This window comes from Pelmatolapia mariae, linkage group LG7, assembly GCF_036321145.2.
Source record: "Pelmatolapia mariae isolate MD_Pm_ZW linkage group LG7, Pm_UMD_F_2, whole genome shotgun sequence".
Taxonomy (NCBI): Eukaryota; Metazoa; Chordata; class Actinopteri; order Cichliformes; family Cichlidae; genus Pelmatolapia; species Pelmatolapia mariae.
The window spans coordinates 59,032,860-59,050,770 of NC_086233.1; the positions used below are offsets into that span (position 1 = coordinate 59,032,860).

Consider the following 17,911-nt stretch of genomic DNA (forward strand, 5'->3'; position numbering starts at 1 on the left):
TACTTGATTTTCTACCATCATTCATCATTCCCAAAATTTCAACATTTTTGTTTGTTACTGGTTTAGGTCCATTTTAAACATTTATACACCACAAACATAAATGAAAATTTATCACATTTCATTTGACATATTTAAACAGCCAACACATTCATTGCAGGCACTATTTACACACTGTCACTGCTGCTATGAAGAGCGTGTGTTTTCTTTACTCAAGCTACATGTTGCTTTCAGATGATCCCACAGAGGAATGCAGGCCACAGACTACTAAACAACCACAAGCGGCACACTGCTGCTGTCACTGCCCCTTCATTTACTCGCTCATTTCCTCATTCCTCCTGCTGAGTCACAAGTTAATCCAAGTGTTACTCTAGGTGGTCTTTGGAACTAGCACTCTGTTAGTTACAAATAACCAATAAAGTTATTATTACCGCTTTTAATAAAGGTGATAGACAAGCTGTACAACAAAATCTTTTCCTTTGTCAAACCTTCCTACTGACTTTTTGCCTCTATAATTATACAGTAAGTGGTAATTTAGTGGCCATAACACAGACCCACTGTGAGATGGACACCACTCTAACATCAGCTGTTCCTTGTGTGTTTGCCCACCTGCTGCTGAAGCCAGCTGCAGTGGAGTGTCTGCTGTACTCTCCTGTCCATTGCGGACTGCAGCCCCCTCCACATTGGCTCCTGCATCCAAAAGAAGCTGCAAAGGCACATTACCTCTGTTATATTAAACAATATTTGACATCTTGTAAGGGTCATTGTGACATAAACAAGCAACATGTAGCTTGTTTATGTATGTGTTTCGGACCTGCACCACAGAAATGTGTCCATGCAACACTGCAAAGGTGAGGGCTGCCCAGTGTCGACTATCAGGATGCACAGAGGGGTGCTTGGGGGAGCAGGGTGGTACCTGGCAACACAGATTAAATCAGTATTACACACCAAGATCACAAACACACACACACACACAGAGAAAACATTACATTCATAAGAGCCTCTTACATGCTTTAATAATGGAAACTTTTCCTGTTTATAGATGTAAAGGGATACAAAATGTGCTTAAATTAAGACAGATTTGACCACATTGGAAATATTTAAGCATATTTACCGCCACGTCAAGGTTGGCCCCAGCATCAATCAGCATCTGGACGAGGGCTTCGTCTCCAGCTGCGCAGGCGTACATCAGAGGGGTCATACCCTGTAATGAAAACAAGAGTAGAAGCAAATGCATGAAGCTTTGAACAAGTTATAACACAAAGCTATGTTTCCATCACTTCTAAGGATATTTCATGGATTTACAGCAATTTCCTTGAGATTTATCGTATTGTATAAGGGGCCTGCTTTGTGTCCCCAAATGAGAGGTGGTTTGCTCGAGCTAACGGCTTACATTTATATCTCCACAACATAAATTAAGTCAGATTTACCTGGTCATCCATACTGTTCACCCCATCTGGTCCCAGTAGATCGATTGCTTGGCCAATAAGATCTGTGCGACCGCAGTTGAGCATCCGAAAACCCAAATCAAGGTGGAACTTATCAGAGGCAGCTTTGGAGTCGAGACGCTTGAAGGAGCTGAAGCAACACTCAGGCCTGAAAAAAAATTAAAAGTGAATAAATAACCAGTTACCAATTAACTTCTGAGAGCTCTCTGGCTGATGGCTAATTTATCAGGATCTACTCGGTCGCTTTTCTAAGATGCTTGTTTTATGCACCTTGTGGCTTACATATGTTAATGATGCTTTCTATAGAAAGAAGTAAAGTTAATGAGCCACACAATAGTTAACAAACATTAATTTACCGCATACAATCATTTGCTAAATACAAATGATTAAGCGACAGATGTCCAGCTCAAATAAAACATCAGTCTTAGTTTTTCTTTTCCTGAAATTATTAGTAAGGTTTGTATTTATATTTTAAGCACTTTCATCCCAGCAGAGTGAGTGAGGTGAATGAGTGTTCTCACTTACTTCAGTTGTCTCGGCTCACAGTCCAATCCTGGAAGGAGAAGCCTCGCCGTCTGTCTGACATCATCGCTGTCCACTAATAAACTCCTGCGATGCTCGGCGTGAACTATGGCCACCCTCATCCACTCCATTAAAGGTGGCAGCAACAGAAAAGGCCTATGAGCAAAAAAAGAGAAATCATTCACCTTCTGTTTGCTTTGGTCCAATTATTACTGGTTATGATAATGTGTACCACTCACTGCTAGGTAACAGACATTGGTATTTCCCTGAATGTACACAGAAAGTGATCTTGTAAACCAGTAAATTCAAATCTTTATTGAAGTGAGCCAGTAAAAGATGAGGCTCTGTGAAAGACTAGATGACTTTAGTGGGGAGTGTAAACTTAAACACTCATAATTCAGTCACTTTGGGAATTAACTCATAGACTGTCTTCAGCCAGATGACTTACAACATCACCAACCCACATTCATTTTACAGCACGAGTCATCTTTACTAATCTCAACCGGCATTCTCGCTGATGTCATCCCTCTAAGGCTCAAGAAACAGATGTTTCTATATGACTAATCTATATTCACACATTTCATGTCTTTGCGGTCATGTAAAAATACAAGATAGCGGCTACTTATGTTTAACCAAGATCTTCAACAAAAACAGAAAGAATCACCTGAAATTAAAAATTGTGACCTAAAGCTGAAGTAACAGGGCAAGTGTTGTTATTCCTGAAGAAGTATATGTGGGGAAAAAACCACGAGGACACAACATTTGGTCTGCTGTCATGTTTGTGAACGTGGCACTTGATTGCCGTCTTTGCATTTGTCCTTTTATAGTCTAGCTTGTTATCTGTTATCAGTCCCTTCTCGTCTGCGCCTCTCTCCCACCATATGTGAATAGAATGTGTTTGTGAACAATGACAAATTAGCATGAATGTGACTACTGTTTGCTTTTGATCATATGAAGCCTCATTTAAGAGCCGTTAATGATTGTTTGAACAACGTCTCTGTGTTATTAGACTGCCTTTCTCATGCTGAGAAATAGTTTTTTATCAGTGGCCATTCCTTTGTTCTTGGAAAATGAAAGACTTACATAATGAATATCCATGGTAGCAAAAGCATGGGCAGTATACAAGAACACAGCAATGTATTTTGGGATTATAGTTACTGTCAGTAGCACTGCTGTGCCATTTACTCTCCTTACTGTGCTTACTTTAAAAAGCAATAGGAGGCTTCCTATAGCAAAGAACCTTCTGCACAAGAGCACTCATTCATCACGGGTTTGTTAATAATGCATATTGCAAAATGGCTCTCCTCCTCACAATTGATGTGGAGCTTTTAAAACATGAACCTGATATAACATAAATTGAACAAACAGCTGCATCCCAACTTACATAAATAATAAAGCTTTTCTTAGCTAGACGGTACAAAATTAGTGGTTAATAATGAAGCCATGCTTGTTTGATAATTAACACTGTTCTGCAGAGTCTAATCTTTAATAACTTTTTTTTTTTGCTGACATTTGAGGCCTTAACTGAATTTTGGGTATCTGCAGCTCCTCTGCTGTCAGCTCTTCAAGTCTTTTTCTTGAGCTATTCTCTCAGATGTTGCCTCAGTACTTTATCAGTAGCTAGTCAGTCAGAGGGAGGAGCCTCTGCTGTCACCCAGGCGTGACAGTTAACAAGCAGACAAGGGGATCAAGGGGAGGAGGGATGATTAAGTGTGGCTGGTAGGTGCATATAATGGTTTTAAGTGTTTGGGAGATAGCAGGTGGGGTATGTCGAAATGAAGACGGGGGTTGGGCGGCAGTCTGTGGGTAGTGCAGAGGGTGCAGAGTGATAAGAATGTCACGTTTCTGAGGATGGGCTCAATGGGCTTGGGAATCAATGTTTATTTCTCCCTTAATGGCCTCCACTCAACACAAATTGGGCTGTGTGAGTGTGTCTGTTCATTTGTGTGTGGCTTCCTGAATGTCATAGGTATCCACCCTACTACTTGACTGCACGCCTGCAATCAGACACTAACTAGAGCCAACTTTGCTACAGTTATTATCCATATTTAACTTTTAGCACATCAAGGATTTTCCCCCTCTGTCCTTCCTTTTGTCAATCAGCCAACAATAAAGGTAGAGTTTTTCTATTAATAATGGACAATAGTGTTTGACAAGATATTTAGCTGCATTCTTATACCAATTAGCCAGACATGTACTGCTGACAGATGCACACTTATAATGTCCCATCCTATCTCTCCTATAGGACCAATCTCCTTTTTTTTTTTTTTTTTTTTTAACATACGCCTTCCTTTTGACCCTCGTATGTGTCCGGGTTATGCCCCTCAGCCTGAAACGCAAACTTTAGCTTCATCAGAGTCTCTGCAACATCAAAAGCCACAGAGCCTGTTAAGACCGAAACCAGATAGTGCCTCTGGCTAGCTTACTGACCTCTCATACTAAGGCTTCATACAGAGAACAGCAGGATATAGAAGCACTGACATACATACACAAACTCTCCCACACGTGAACATGTAAACGTTAGCTTTGATTCATGGTGCGTTGCTTACCACCATCTGGTAGGTCATAAAGACAGTGAGCTCAAATCATGGTCAGGTGTGTTCGAACGCTGACCTGTCCAAAATGAAAAGCAAAGGCTTTTCTACCTAGGAGGCAAAAATCACACACGCTACACTGGCCCCATGTGTCTTATATAACCTATAACCTGAAAGGAACTTCAATCAGCTTTTAAAGCGGACCTCATCACAATTTGCCAAAGGGTCAAGGTTAACCACTGATCTTGTTTCAGATTGCAATCGTAAGGCTCAGATATGAATGGAGTCATAACCATATCTGATGTAAATGCAGTTAGAAGTAAGCTCCATTATTAAAAACATCTCTTTTCCTTTAGGAAGCAGAGGAGTAGGGGGTCTGTTTAGAAGAATGTTGGAAGTGCTGCTTTTTAGTGAAGTTGCAATAATAGTAAAAAACAAAAAAAGTTAATTGTTTTTGATCAACTTTTTTCTGTATGTTTAAATAGTGGAGTGTGAAAATAAGACAATAATATCTGTCCTCCCACGCTTTAAGCGCCCTCTTACTCCAAAACAAGATTATTACTCACAACTAAGCACCAGCTTTAAAAGGATCAAAACAAAGAGGGTTTCTCTTGTACTCTCAAGGATTCGGCAATAAGGCTCTCACCAGGCTCCCTCTAATGTCTGACGATGTGGCCCACACAGATCTGGTGGTTTTGGGTTTCCACCAAAGGTTTTACACAGCTCTTAATAGAGGCTGAGCCAGATAGAGGGAGAGGCCCACTGGAGGAGAGAAGCCTGTATCATTACCAGGCACTCGTATTGTAATCACTACCAGGTTTTCACACCACCTGAGTGTGTTCTCTAACATTCACAGACACGCAGTCACAAAGAGATGCATAGGAATATGAACATGCAGAAAGGCAAACCTGTGTGCAGCAGCTGTCAAGAAAGAAAAAAAAAAGCATAAAGTATGATGGGATGCCAAACTGTTTTATCCTGGACACATAAACTAGGCTGATATACATCCAGCATTAAAAACATCTGAGGATTTATAACAACAGCCAGGTGAAAGAAAAGGGTGTATATTTGCTGTTGTGTTCACTTTGAAGCTAACGGGGACTTTGTCTCACATGCACTTTGTCTGCTTTTTATTAAATGCACAGGAGGCAGCTGCGTTTATTTCCATACAAACGTGTAATAAGGGGAAGACAAGGTGGATATTTTTGGTGATTTCATTGTGAAAACATTCATGTAACTATGATCACCTGACAGATGCTATGCCTTCATCATAATCCTAACATGTGATTTTCATTATCAGCATTAAAGGGCAAAATCTCCTCAACAACATTAACTGATTTACTGCTGCAAACTGAACACTCACACCTTAGTGGGAGCGCCAGCACGTTTATATATGCTTATGTTACCTTTAGACATGCCCGTATAAATCAGTATAAAAAATGTAATTAAGCCGCGAACACCTATTGCTGCCAGTTTTTACATTTCTGGCACAAAAACATAATTGAAGATTTCTTTCTGAGAGCAGACCTCATGTGTGTTGGCAGGCACAACTACTTTTGTCATGTTACTTTAACCGAAGGCACATAATCCATCACATTTATCTGAAGTGCTGAATATCACAGTATCAGAACTGCAAACCACTGTGAACAACAGTGATGTAATGCAATGTTTTCGAATGTTTTATCACATTTTTTGAGAATAGAGACATGACTCGCTTGAGTGTTACTCAACAGTTACTTCTGTAGAACGCAAAAAAAGCAAGAAACACTGTAATTTCCCAGAGACACCTCCAAGCATACGGAAGGGGTTGGTATGGAAGGTTTGTAGATAAAGCCACAACTTTTAAATAAAAAATGAGTGGAATGTGCTGCACTGTGTCCAGACTGAGCAAACATTTTCATTCCAAGAAACAACAGGAAATAAAGGGAACACAAAAACTGCCAGACTTTCTCAATGCAACTGAGGAAGATTGAGCAGACCCTAACAAAATTACAGACCATTTCCACCTCTTAAAATTCTTTTAATCACCAGTCTTCAGCCTAATTTACACTCTAAAGGTGCAAGTCACCCTTCTATCGCACTACTGCTGACACCTAGAAGCTTTTGCTTGCTTGTAATTCAACAACAGAAAGTTAACACTTAAATGAACAAAGGCTAATGGGATTAGGAAAAGGATGAAAGTGAAGTGTTGCCTGCAAAAAGCTTTTCACTTCACTGAGAACCCATTTGTTCATTTTTGAAGTTAAAGGTTTCAATTTGGGTTTGTTTATTTGCAGTGGCTACACTTCTGGCATTGACCGCATTTTGGTCAGCTTCATGAATCAAACCAAATCATTTGAAATTACAAATGTAGTTAGGGAGATAAGCATCAAGTGTATGAAAGGGAAAATCAGGAGTACCACTTATTTTCTGTGAAAGGGGCAGGGGATCGAAAACAAAATGGAACAAGGTCAATGATTAAGATTAGATCTGTAATTTCACTGCCTATTTTGCACTCAGAGAGGGAGCATCTAAACTGCTTGTGTCCAGTCATGCATAATCCCCACCTCTCTTTGCTAAGTGCCATGCGTGGGGGATCCAGATTGGGATTCTCCATGGACTCCATTTGTGGGCAACGCAGGAAGTAGTAAAGGGTGTGGAGGGCGTCAGGCGACCAGGACACAGGCTGTTGAGGACGGGCGTGGCGGGCAGGGCTCAGCCCTGGACGTACTGAGCTCAGGCGCTGCATGTGGTGCATTGCACGGGACACCAAGTCACCTGGAACCACAGAAACATTGATAGTTAACAAGTCATATGTAATTTAAAAAACTGAAGGTTAAAAATGATTTTCCTGATTCTGTAGTGCAGTATGAAAAATCAGTTTATGGACATCAATGAGTGGCATATTAAAAACTGTTTACATTAAAAGCCCCATGGGCTCTCAGTCAAACTGGATTCCCCCCTCCATCCATGTCTCTAGTGGTATTTGTCATTAGCAAAGCCAGACGACCAGTCTAAATAGCCATTCACCCATGATCAAGGCTCTACTGATCTGTTTAAGTAGTAGCAGAGTAGTTATAAACCCTCTACCTTGAAAGTTATGCGTCAGTCACATGATAATAGCAATACTAACATCAAGTCTTTTCAGAAAGTAGAATATAGCAATTTGACAGCGAACACTTAAATGAAAGCTGTTTGTATAATGGTGCTCATCAGATGATTCATCAGTTTATACTCTAGCAGTGAACTATGTGCAACTGGATAAAAGTACAAGTACATACAGGGAAATGGAGGAGGGGCAGGGAGAGGCGGTGTGAACGAAGGAGCCCAGGATGAACTTGGGATCTTGTAACACTCATTTAGCATAATTACCCCCGGGTAAAAAAAGACAGCACATCAGCTACGGGTGAAGAATTCAACAGTGCGAGTGTGTTTGTGTGTCAGCGTTAAGAGGTTTGGGGTACTTCTAGGGGATTAGGCTGGGTAACCCTCTCAAAACAGACCCCACTTAAAGCTGAAGGGCCCCCTTTGTGATAACCACCACCAGCAGTTGCTCCAGGAGGTCTCGTAGGAATTATTGGCCATGATGGAGAGCCTCTCCTTTCCAGAATATATTGTGCCTTGAAGCAAAACTGAGCTCCAGGGGTCAGATGCCTATGAATAACTCCACTCTTGGATTACAGATATATTGGAGTCTTTGTGAAAGCTGCATTTTCCCATAGTCAGTGTGTTTGTTATGCTACTTCCCCTACAATTTTGGCCATTTAGTTGAAATGTGCTGTAGCCTACTATCAGTTATCCACCATGTTTGTGTATGGTGTGTGTTTGTGTGTCTGGCCAAGTCCAGTTGAGTGATCAAGTAAAGCTGGGCAGCTTGGTACAGATGCTCCTGTGTCTGCCTGGTGTCTTGGGCTAGGATCAGAGTGCCAAACCCACCGTGTTTTTGCTGCGTGTATGTGAATTAGCGGACACAAGCCTGTGTGTGTTTCTAGGTGTGAATTGGTCTGGATATCAGCCCTGCCCAGAACAGTACAAATTCACCCCACCAGAGAGATGTTGCACAAAGAGACTACTGAGAGAAAGAGTGTGTCTTTGTCTAAGTGCATGTGTATACTTTCTTAATGCCTCACTAACTTCAGCGGTGTATGAACCGTGGCCTTGTGCTTTAGGAACAAACAGCAAAGTGTTAGCTCATTTAGAGAAGGAAATGTATCCCTGCTCCGTCCAACTCTAATATCCACGTTTCCTCTGTGCATGCCCCAAAACTCTCAATCTTCACCTCTCTACCTCTCCATCATTTCCGCCTGACTCTCTACACCTCTAAACCCACTCACTCCTTAAATTGAATCCTCTGCCTTACCAACTTCCATCTCTCAAACTAACTCTATTCCTGTTTTTATCTTACTTGTTATTCCTACCCCTCATTGCCGCCAACTCCCTCGCAGCCTGCAGTTTGAACAGACCACACGTACTGTAGAGTACAGTAAAGCTGTGTGCCTGCATGACTCTGTGTTTACCATCCACGATGCGTATGAATGTCTAGAGCTGTCTATGTTTAAACAAAGAATCTGTCCAATCATTCAAGGTCTAATACCTAATGGACAAATAAGTACCAGGCTTTTCAGCGGCTTTATACTTTCTATTACTACATCAATCCAAAGGAAAACATCAGAAGAAAAGAGGGATGCAATTGTATTCAGACTGACAGCAGGCTGTAATAAAGTCAATAAAGTCTGAGGCATGCTGACACAGTCAAGTGTTGCATTGTGGACCAACTTCACTGAAAAAAAAGACTGTGTACTGCTTTGCAAACAAATTACAGATGACAAATATACAATCTGAGGCACTGTGACTTTATTCTCCAGAGCTCCATGTGTAGCTAAACTGATCCGCTGTTTATTTTTAGAAGAGCCGGCATTAGATGACTTGCAGATTCAGGCACACAATGAGACTCGGGAGAGAAAGTGATAATTATATGTTATCTTTGCTGTCTGAACTATTATTTTCTGTTGAATTAAAAAATAAAAGGTTATGTGTCTTTAAGAGAAGAGCAAGAAAAAAAGCATTTGTGGTCAAGCACCAACATTTTTTTAAAGTCATGACATTTTATTATTTCTGGGAACTGGTAATTGTCTTTTCTGGCAAGGATACTGTGTAGCTTCACAGCTCAGAGGAATTTAATCAATTAAAACATAATGTGAAAAAATGCTTCTAATCAGGACCACACACACTATTTACAATATGTATACTCACTGAGTTCAGAGATGCTGCCTACACAGGTAGCCAGCAGTGACTGTTCCAGTGTCCTCAGCTCCAGCTGGGCATAAGCATCCTCCCTGCTGTCCACAGACGACTGTTGGTTCTCTGTGTAGGGACTGAAATGGGCTGGGAGGGACAAAACACCTACAGGCATAAAAGCAAAAAGGAACAGATATTTAGATATGATATGAATCATTTAAATCAATGTCCATAACTTCTGAAATATCCATCAGGACTGCTGTTGTAGAAATCCCTACACGACTGGTATTTGCTCACTGCATCCGTCGTAATCCTTATAACATGTAATCCACACCACTGAGGGCAACCAAACACACAAGGGAATCTGAGCCTTGCTCTCAGCACATTCAGGAAAGTAAACAGAGCACATAGTGACATGAGGCTAATGCAAACAAAACCAATCAAAACTGTATTAGACACATGTTGAAAACCAAAACAAAGTTGTGAATTTTGTGTCATTCCAAATACTTGCCTTTAACATTACTAACATGTGACTATTTTACAACACAGAAAAGACATATGTTGTATGTCTGTAAAAGAATAAGGGTTGCAAAGTTAGTAGATGCATGATGTTGAGGCTGATTTGACTGATGTATGAAGGAACAGTAAGTGAGACAGAGGTATACTGGTAGATAAGGATAAAAAATTATGGTAGCACAGACAGCAACCTTCATTATAACCCATACAACGGACGTGCTTAGCAGCACTTGTTAAATACATCCTTTATAGTTTTAGATTTTATCATGCAAAAAGAGGAAGTGAAAAAAACACAACTAATCGGGAAACATCTTAATTGAAATACATAAGCAAACATTATGACATGGTTGTTTCCAGCACATTAAAATAATACAATTTCATGAGTTGTGAGACAAAATTCCTAATTGTACTAAGTTATAAGGCACAGCTACTGATGAAACTATGCCCAATCATGAACAAATTTGGCATTTCCTCTTTGAATAAACACTCAGCAGACCCAGTTAGTCCAACCCAACCATCTCTGACAGTTTGAATATGTAATGTTACAAAAAAAAAAACCTGGTTGTCAGATGAGCATGCAAGGAGATACAATCATTTCTTGCATAACAACATAATGTCCTGTTCTTTCACTGCTCTAATTGCTGTGTTCCAACTAAAATGGATAACAGTAGCGACCAGTCAAAGTAAGAACACAGAGTGGCCTTTTCTGTCTTTCAGAAAAGATCTCCTGGGTAAAGCTCCCAGCTTCATTAGTTTTGCCTGCTTTGTTTTTAGTTTTTTTGGTTGAAAGCCGAGGTAGCTACTGTGCATCTAATTGATCTGAATACAGTTAGCTGCCCAAAAGTTAACCTTTATTTTGGCTTCTGAATATGAAGCAAGCTTTCTGCCAAGCCAGAGGAAATAAGGGGGGATGGCTGAGGATGAAAAAGAGAAATGGAAAAGAGGAAAGATGATCAGAGCAGGTTTGTGATTTATTTATGAAGCCAGAGGAAAAAAAGCTGCATCATCTTAAACTCTCCCTTCTCTCCCAAAAGGGAAAACATGGGCTACCGTCCCTAAAATGACATTCCCATGTGCTTCCGGCAAGTGCTGTGTTCTCACTGGAATCAGAGGGGGGATGTTGAAAGAAAAAACTGCTGAAGCATGTTGAAAAAAAATCCCATCATCTTACACTACAGCCTCTTCCTTTTAGTGATACATGCCAGCAAGAGATAATGGTACTTTTACTGCTGACAGAATCAAGGAAGGCAAAGGAGGAATGTTGAAAGAACACCAAGGGAAACCACACATACATTTTTGGATATATACTTTTGTTTTAAAGCCTTCAGATACACCAAAATGCCTGGGTATAATATATGAACTGATAAGAGTTCTTCAGTATATTTCATATTTTTGAAATGATGTAAACACATATGAAAAATATGGCAGGCTTCATACTTACAATCTTGTTTCTGGTCTTTCATATAAGTATAGACAAGAGGCAACAGAGGCCTTTGAAAGTGACACACAACTACCACAAGCCATTTTCGGAGGTAAACTGTTGGAAGAATAAGATAGGGGCATTGTCTCAAGATGTCCTTTCTCTCATATAGCACCTAACTGAAGATAATCCACTTCAAAGGGCTTCCCACTACAGGAAACACTTTGTTTGGTTTAAGTGATGGTTCTGCCTGGATGGAGCGTGCAAGAGAAACAAGAAACATTGCTCTCTGTGAATTCACTGGACAATTACTTGTGTCTCACTTATCAACACAATTAAAGATTACAGGGTAAAGGGTTAAGGTTATAGGGTGTTCAATGTCTGATCTGACTGCATCTGACATTTGCTTTTCCATCAACTAATGTCTAGAAATGTTGAAGGGGTGCAGTGAATGTGTGAAAACCATGTAGGTGTCAGCGCCAATGGGTGGAGTTCATCAAAGACTAAATAACTTTGACATGTGATCATGATCATGATGATTCTAAATATGCTGCCTCATTGATAGAAATCTGTGCCAGAGTCAGTGTGTTTCAGTAAGTACTGTATTGCACTGAGTCTCTGCCCAAACAGGTTAGCAGGATTTGTTCTTATTATACTGCATGATTTATGACTGAGACAAGCCCCCCGCCCAGACAGTAGCAGTCATCTCAGTGCAATTTGTAATCAGGGGGACCTGACAGCTTGAATATCTAAAGGTGTTAGCATTGGATTACTCAACACAGGGTACATGATACACTGACTTCTGCCAAAGGGGAAATCTAGTCTCTCTCTCTCGTACTTTCTCTGCACCATCTGACTTGTATTATATGTGCTGACTCCCCATTCCAACACAATAGAAACGGCTGGCTGTGGCAGACTACTACTGCTACATGCCACACAAACAAATTATACACAAGCTTCAACTCATTCCTAATCACTGATGAGCACAAACACACCAATACACTGTCATCTGTCCAGATAAAAGAGTGCAAATGTGCATTATGTGCAACTTCAGCTATGATTTTATATAGAAAGGCCTCATGGGAATTTGGGGGGTTTCTACAGTATTCTACAAAGGCCTTTGGCAATCTTTCCAAGGAAAGTTGAGGGAAGTTTGTTAAAACACATGCTGCATACATGTGAGACAGGAGTCTGATGATTTCAGTTTCTCTTCCTCTGTAGATGGAATACACCTCAGGTGTTTTACTGTGTGTACACGGTCATGCTTTGTGGACACTATAGCCACAGTGGCCTCAATGTCAGAGTAGTATGCTGTTTGTCATGTGCAATCAGAAGAACTCATTCAAATATAGCTTAGTTCAAGCTGTAAAAGCAATTTTGAAAGATCTGTCTTGTTACTGTGGGTGAGTAAAAATATGAATATGAAGGTGCAAGACTTGTCTTTAGAAGTTAACAGTTATTTTGACTCCCTGTAGTTGGATTTATTAACAAAAAAGTCAAATTGATGTTATTTCTTTCCTCAAAATCTTAACTTAAAAAGAGAAACCCATTACTAACATCGACCTGGTTTCAGTTGTGAAGCGTACCAGCCTCAAACTGAAAAACTGAAGCTCTTTAAACACGATGCTTGTTGACCTTTCAAGAATATTAAGCCTATATTAGCATGTTGCAAGAAGATCTGAAGCAGAATCTTTAAAAATGTTAACACAGCTTCAATTTATTCTGTAATATTTCAAAGCTGTGGCAAATGGTTAAAACCACTTAGTGTTTCTCACAGTCCCACCCCGTTGCTTGCCTCACCCTGAACCCGAGCCTGCGTCATTTGGGCCTGATGTAGGTCTGAAAGCCAACCAGGGCCTGTCTCCACCACCACTAAATAATATGAGTACCAGCAGCTCCAGTACTATGTGAATTATTTTTCTCTGGGAGAAGCAGAGGATAAGATGACAGGATGAGGGCAGGGAGGAGAGGGACTTAGGTCGCAGAGCTTTATAGGAAGACAAATGAGTCATGTAGAAAAAAAAAGAAGAATATAACTGAAGAGGAACTGGGGGGAAAGGCAGGAATATCTGAGACTATGAAGAGAGTGAGGCACGGGAAGAGAAGTGACACAAGGGATTCATTCTTTTGTGGTCATTATGGTTCCATTTCTGAGGCTGACCTTGCAAATGTCATGTGGGGAATCTCGGCAACAAATCAAAGCTGAAACTTACCACAAAGCCTATGGCAGTTCCCAGCCCATCTCAACCATCTCTCAGGAGCGTTACTGCTGCTCCTAGCTCAGCCAAGCTATCATTCACGACTATGTTCGACATGCTAGTCGAAAGAAGGTCAGAACAATCCAACAACTAACTTTTTGGTGTGCAGAAAGTTTTTTGAATGTAGTCCAGGGAGCCTGTCACTCCATGTGTCTTTATAAGTTGTGTTACATGGTCAGGCCATCAGTTTCAAAATTGAAAAACTAAAGTATAAACTGCAATCTGCAAGGACAATATGCCAAAAACTCTGATGGATGAGCTGATGAAAGTTGATGCATCCTTGCCTTCCTTCTTGTGCCTTGACCCTCACTCTTGTGTTATCTCTCAGTGCAACAGTTTGTTCTACTTGAATAACTTGTTTTCAGCAGAAATGCTTTGTAGCAATATTAATAGGCTGGATATCTAGACTCTGGAGAACATTACTGCTTCTCATATCACCGTCCTTGGGTTTTACATTTGATAACACAAAGAACACAAAACAACAGCTCCAAGTTCTCAGACTGTGGCAACTTACCTATTTAGAGCACGTTAGGCATGCCAGGCTTTCAGACTGCATTTTAAACTCTCAGAAAATAACTGTCATACATAACAAGGCAAGAACATCTGTGTGATTTTTAGATTTTAACTTTTCGGTTTAACTTCTTCCCACTGGCAAAAAATACATTCTTTGACCATAATTGGTCTGTGTGTGTTAATCTGTTTTGTCTACTGTAAAGAGAGCGTGTGAAAGACACAATACATTGCTGTATATTCTCACTGAGCTGATAGAAAACTTGAGACTTCTCACACACAGCATGCACACACACACACACACACACACACATGTAAACACCTGCCTCTCCTCCTTTAACAGCCCCTTCATTCATTACAGGGTGGATGGATCAGAGAGTCAAGGAAAGGGGGCTTCAAAGACACTTCCCCTGGCAAAGAAGGAGCTCTGACTCTGGTTTAGGAGGCTATAGACTTGTCCCTTTGTGGAGACTGGAATGTGGACAATCACACAATAGTACAGTGTTTGAAAGAGCTGTCTTTGGGCGTATATCACTCCCACCGTCTCTTGCCTTTGACACCACAAACGACCACACTCGTGCTTCATTCCTCTCCAGTGGAATCCATATGCCAGATGTGATCCTTCACTCATAGACCTGACCTCTTGTTTTCCACATGTAAAGGCTCCAAAACACCTGTTTTTCACACTTCCAACGTCACCCGCACAGCCCCATTCTTTTGTTTCTAGGCATTCCATCTTTAACACGGCATTGACCGGGATTTGAGAGAGAGAATAACTGTAAAACTGATGACACAATTTTATTACTGTATATGTGTATATCTCTGTTGAATCACCATGATTAGTTGTGGTCAGCTCCACTGACTACAGTACACAGTGTTAAAAATATACATGGATTTTCTAGCCCTGGCAAACCCTCCTAATGATCTTATCTAAACAGATTTTTTTTTGTAGGACAGAGAACCATTCAGAAACTTGAAGTGGGTATTAATATTTGGGCTTAAAATAATCTAGCATTTGACAAGTTAGCATACAAGTTCGTACTACCTATGTGGAGCATGGACAAAGAAGCATTCATAAGTCGAAGCTGCTGACAGTTAAAATCTCAGTATTGACTAAAGTGACCATACACTGGAGTATTTGTGTTCAAATCGTTATGGTTCTGAATTATAAGGCAACAGAAGCTAAGCCTCTCTTTCATACGCAGTCATGCACACACCCAGTCACACACCTTTCAAAGCCTGAAAAATCACAGACCTTGGTAGACAAGTGAAGTGAGGTCTGGCCAACATCCCTCTGACACCTTTGGCAACCCCTGGCTTTAGGGGGGCACAGGTCAGAGGTGATCTTCAGCTGGGGCTAAAAAGGGAAGTAACCTTATCAGCTGTGTAAATGTAGCGTCCTGAAGTCACTGACTGAGAACAATTAGAGAACAATTACAGAACACACTAAGATACAAAGTTACGTGAGAAACTATTTTCTTTACTAGAAAGATATGTAGGGTAATAATGCGCTACTCCTGTCCTCCAACTGCTCCCTTAGAACTGGCTTAAAAGAAAGTGAGTAAAACTAAGATCGCAATATTTAAAACAAGCATTTAAAAGTGTGACATGTAATTGCAATGCCTGTGCTGAAAGTCTAATTTCTGCATTGTTCCACTGTCAGAAGTCAAGCCAAAAACCCAGAATGGAAAGCCACAAAGATTAGATCTGAACCTCCATGTAGGGACTACTAATGTGAACAGAATGTCTGAACTTAAGGTTTTAGGTCTTACTATTTGAACATCAACAGATATTTTTTTAAAAGTGTTACTTCAACCATGAACTGTGCTGCTCATTTGTAAACTCCAACAAGATGGATAAAAGATCTAACATCTAGACATGCTCAAAGCCATGCTGACAAGCCAAATGAAGTGGTTCCATCAATGCAACAATATGACCATTGAGCTGTAAATATGCTCTGCAGTAGCATACCTACAACCACCCCCAACACACTTTCACTCATATTAGGAGTGGTAGGATTCAGGAGGGCTGGCTTCGGTTTCCCACAGACTTGAAAATATCAAATTAAGCTCCACACAACCAGCCCTAATCCTAAACATGACTTCAGCTTTCTCCCCTTATCCTCTGCCTTCCTGTGCTCTCTCTCTTACCCTCTCTAATCATGTTTTATATTTTACACTCCAGGCTGACTGTGGTGCCTGGGGTGAGCTCGTTTCATTCAGAAATCCCCTTTTCCATATGCTTCATATAGTGTGCAGGAAAGGGACACTATAGCTCTATTATTGGATGACTTGTTTTATAGGGTTTGCTGGCTTGTTGTACAGTAATCAGGCTGTAGCTATACAGCATAGGGAAGCTGGTCTTGTTTCTCTAATGACACAGGATGATTGTCATTACGCACACATATAAACATAACCTCAAATCCACCCTCTTGTAATCAATGCCCATGAGGTGAAGCCCTTAAACAAAAATAAAAAAATAAAACACAGGAAAAATAGAGGAGTGCAAGTATAATAGGAGCAGTGTAACTGTGCTTAGGTTTATAGACAAGTTCTCATTATTGTCCTTTTTAAACATCAACAGATCCATCTGCTGAGTGTTATCTTATGGTCTTAATAAGAGTGGACATTATTGCCTGTAACAGATCAAGGGCTGGCCTTTTAAAAAGAGAAACAGTTAACCTCCTCATGGGCTGTAGGCTGGGCAAACACATACAAATTGTGTATGTGTATGCGTGTGAGTGTGTATTTGCACTAATTGCTCCCTTTCTGTCTCTGTGATCAGCTCATTTTCTCTCAGCTGGAACTTGAGAGTAGGAACAAAGAGCCAGTCAGTTTGGATGGCAGACAACATGGTCATTGGGCAACGGTCTGAACCTGAACTCGACACTGACTCAACTCTCAGTAGCACATGCTAACAAAAATGAAACAATATTACAACCAAAATCACAATCCTCAAGAGTCCGGCTTATAGGAGAAAAGGAGAAATCAGCTTTACTGTCCAGTTGGCTGTGTGGACAAGTGAGTGAGTGAGTGAGTGAGTGAGTGAGTGAGTGAGTGAGTGAGTGTGTGAGTGTGTGTGCGCGACCAGTGATGGATGCTTAAAGCCAGAACTTTGAAGGTTAAACATGATTTTTAGCTGGCAGGACCAATTCACAGCTTCAGTGATTCATGGTAATATGTGCATGAATCCACTACCTTAGTTTGAATTTGATTCACATAAACTCAGTACTTCTGCCACCATTAAATTATCACACTACCCCAAAATAAACATGAAGATGATGACAGAAATAACTCTCAGCAGCATGAGGCTGTTTGATACACATGGAACTGTTTAATTATCACTTCAGTCCCTCTCTATGTCTAACGCCTTTAAAAAACATTTTGTGACTCACCATTTATTAGACTGAGCTTCTAATTTCTCTCAGCTCCCTAATTTATTTTTTCTTTAAACACACTAAATTTAGCATTCACAAATTAGTCTGGGCAA

The 17,911-nt window shown here is 40.6% G+C and overlaps 1 protein-coding gene across 1 annotated transcript in view; it reads right to left on the reverse strand.

Moving 5' to 3' along the window:
- Positions 1 to 17,911, reverse strand: part of abtb2b (ankyrin repeat and BTB (POZ) domain containing 2b) — a 37,612-nt gene that overhangs the window by 3,349 nt on the left and 16,352 nt on the right. The window contains exons 2-8 of the mRNA XM_063479983.1: positions 9,734 to 9,883; positions 7,048 to 7,258; positions 1,971 to 2,123; positions 1,428 to 1,593; positions 1,112 to 1,201; positions 812 to 913; positions 607 to 703 (exon numbers count right to left, since the gene is read on the reverse strand). Of these exons, the coding sequence (XP_063336053.1) occupies positions 607 to 703; positions 812 to 913; positions 1,112 to 1,201; positions 1,428 to 1,593; positions 1,971 to 2,123; positions 7,048 to 7,258; positions 9,734 to 9,883 (969 nt within the window). The remainder of the gene's footprint in view (positions 1 to 606; positions 704 to 811; positions 914 to 1,111; positions 1,202 to 1,427; positions 1,594 to 1,970; positions 2,124 to 7,047; positions 7,259 to 9,733; positions 9,884 to 17,911) is intronic.